At 44.8% G+C, this 1,106-nt stretch overlaps 1 protein-coding gene across 1 annotated transcript; it reads right to left on the reverse strand.

Annotated features, from left to right (window-relative positions):
* Positions 1–528: 528 nt before the first annotated feature.
* PHACADRAFT_202127 (uncharacterized protein) lies at positions 529–828 on the reverse strand (the record flags this gene model as incomplete). The annotated part of the gene is made up of 1 exon (XM_007402383.1): positions 529–828. The coding sequence occupies one exon, from the start codon at positions 826–828 to the stop codon at positions 529–531; it is 300 nt and encodes a 99-aa protein (XP_007402445.1).
* Between the last annotated feature and the right edge of the window lie 278 nt (positions 829–1,106).

Genomic DNA, 1,106 nt, shown 5'->3' on the forward strand with positions numbered 1-1,106 from the left:
CAACATCCAATAAATGCATACATTCGAGACGGGTGAAAAAAGCCCTCCATTGCTGCACGAACTGGGTACCGACATCCACCCACATGTGCTGAATGCGAGTGTTGTGTGTCGAGCTTGTAATAACATCAATTGCCAAGTTCTATGCTGCTTCAGAAATAAATTTCACTTACAAGCCCCAAATGAATGAACCGCAATTGGCATCTCTGCACAGGATCATAAAAATGGATACATCCTTATTCTCTCCACCTCTATCATCTCGTACGCGGAAAGGAAGCCTATATTCACAAACAGCACTTGCGAAGCTCTCCAAAACAGTAATAGATCAATTATTTGTGCTTGCCTTCAGTGCCACCATCTGTGTGCAGGCGATTAGTTTACTTTTGCTGCAGAACTGAGCTTACTTCTAATTTTAACCATGCAATCAGCACCATCTGCTCCACCATGCAGAACAAAGCCCCAGCGGATGAGTTTATGATGGCCATCAATATGCCAAAGTGCGTTTGGACATTTAACCTCATATGTGCGCCTTCAAATGACGATGTGTGTTCGAAGGGCTCTTTCCACAGAGTCTACACGGGAAACAGATGAGCGCACTCGAGTCCATTGAATTCGAAGACCCTGTGATTGCAAGAAGCCAATAAGGTACCGAAGTCCTGTCTGAGGCTTTGCCACTCTGTAAGCCCTGACAATCTTGTCTAAATTGTGGTCTGAGAGGTTGGAGAAGGAGTAGTCAATTTTATAACGCTTGAGATGACTGTACAGCGTATTCCGACTGAGTCCGACAAGCTTAGCAAGCCTGGAAACAGAGATCTTCCTTTGTGGAGACATGGCAGCATGGAGATATGCAACGTCAACTGTTTTCCTAGGTCGACCTCTCTTCTCTGTCCTAACAACATTGACAGGCTGCATCTGTACTGTAGTCAAAGATTCTCTGATGGTATTTCTTAGCTCCCAATCTCATGATGTGTAAAGTAAGTGCTTACATTCTCTCCACATTTTGAAATGCCAACCACAGAGATTGAACCAGATCTGCCACAACTTGTGCACAGGTCAGGAGCCAGTCATGAGGAATGCTCTCTGATGGAGCTGCATTATCCAAAGCAAGG

Source organism: Phanerochaete carnosa (assembly GCF_000300595.1).
Source record: "Phanerochaete carnosa HHB-10118-sp unplaced genomic scaffold PHACAscaffold_129, whole genome shotgun sequence".
NCBI classification, from domain to species: domain Eukaryota; kingdom Fungi; phylum Basidiomycota; class Agaricomycetes; order Polyporales; family Phanerochaetaceae; genus Phanerochaete; species Phanerochaete carnosa.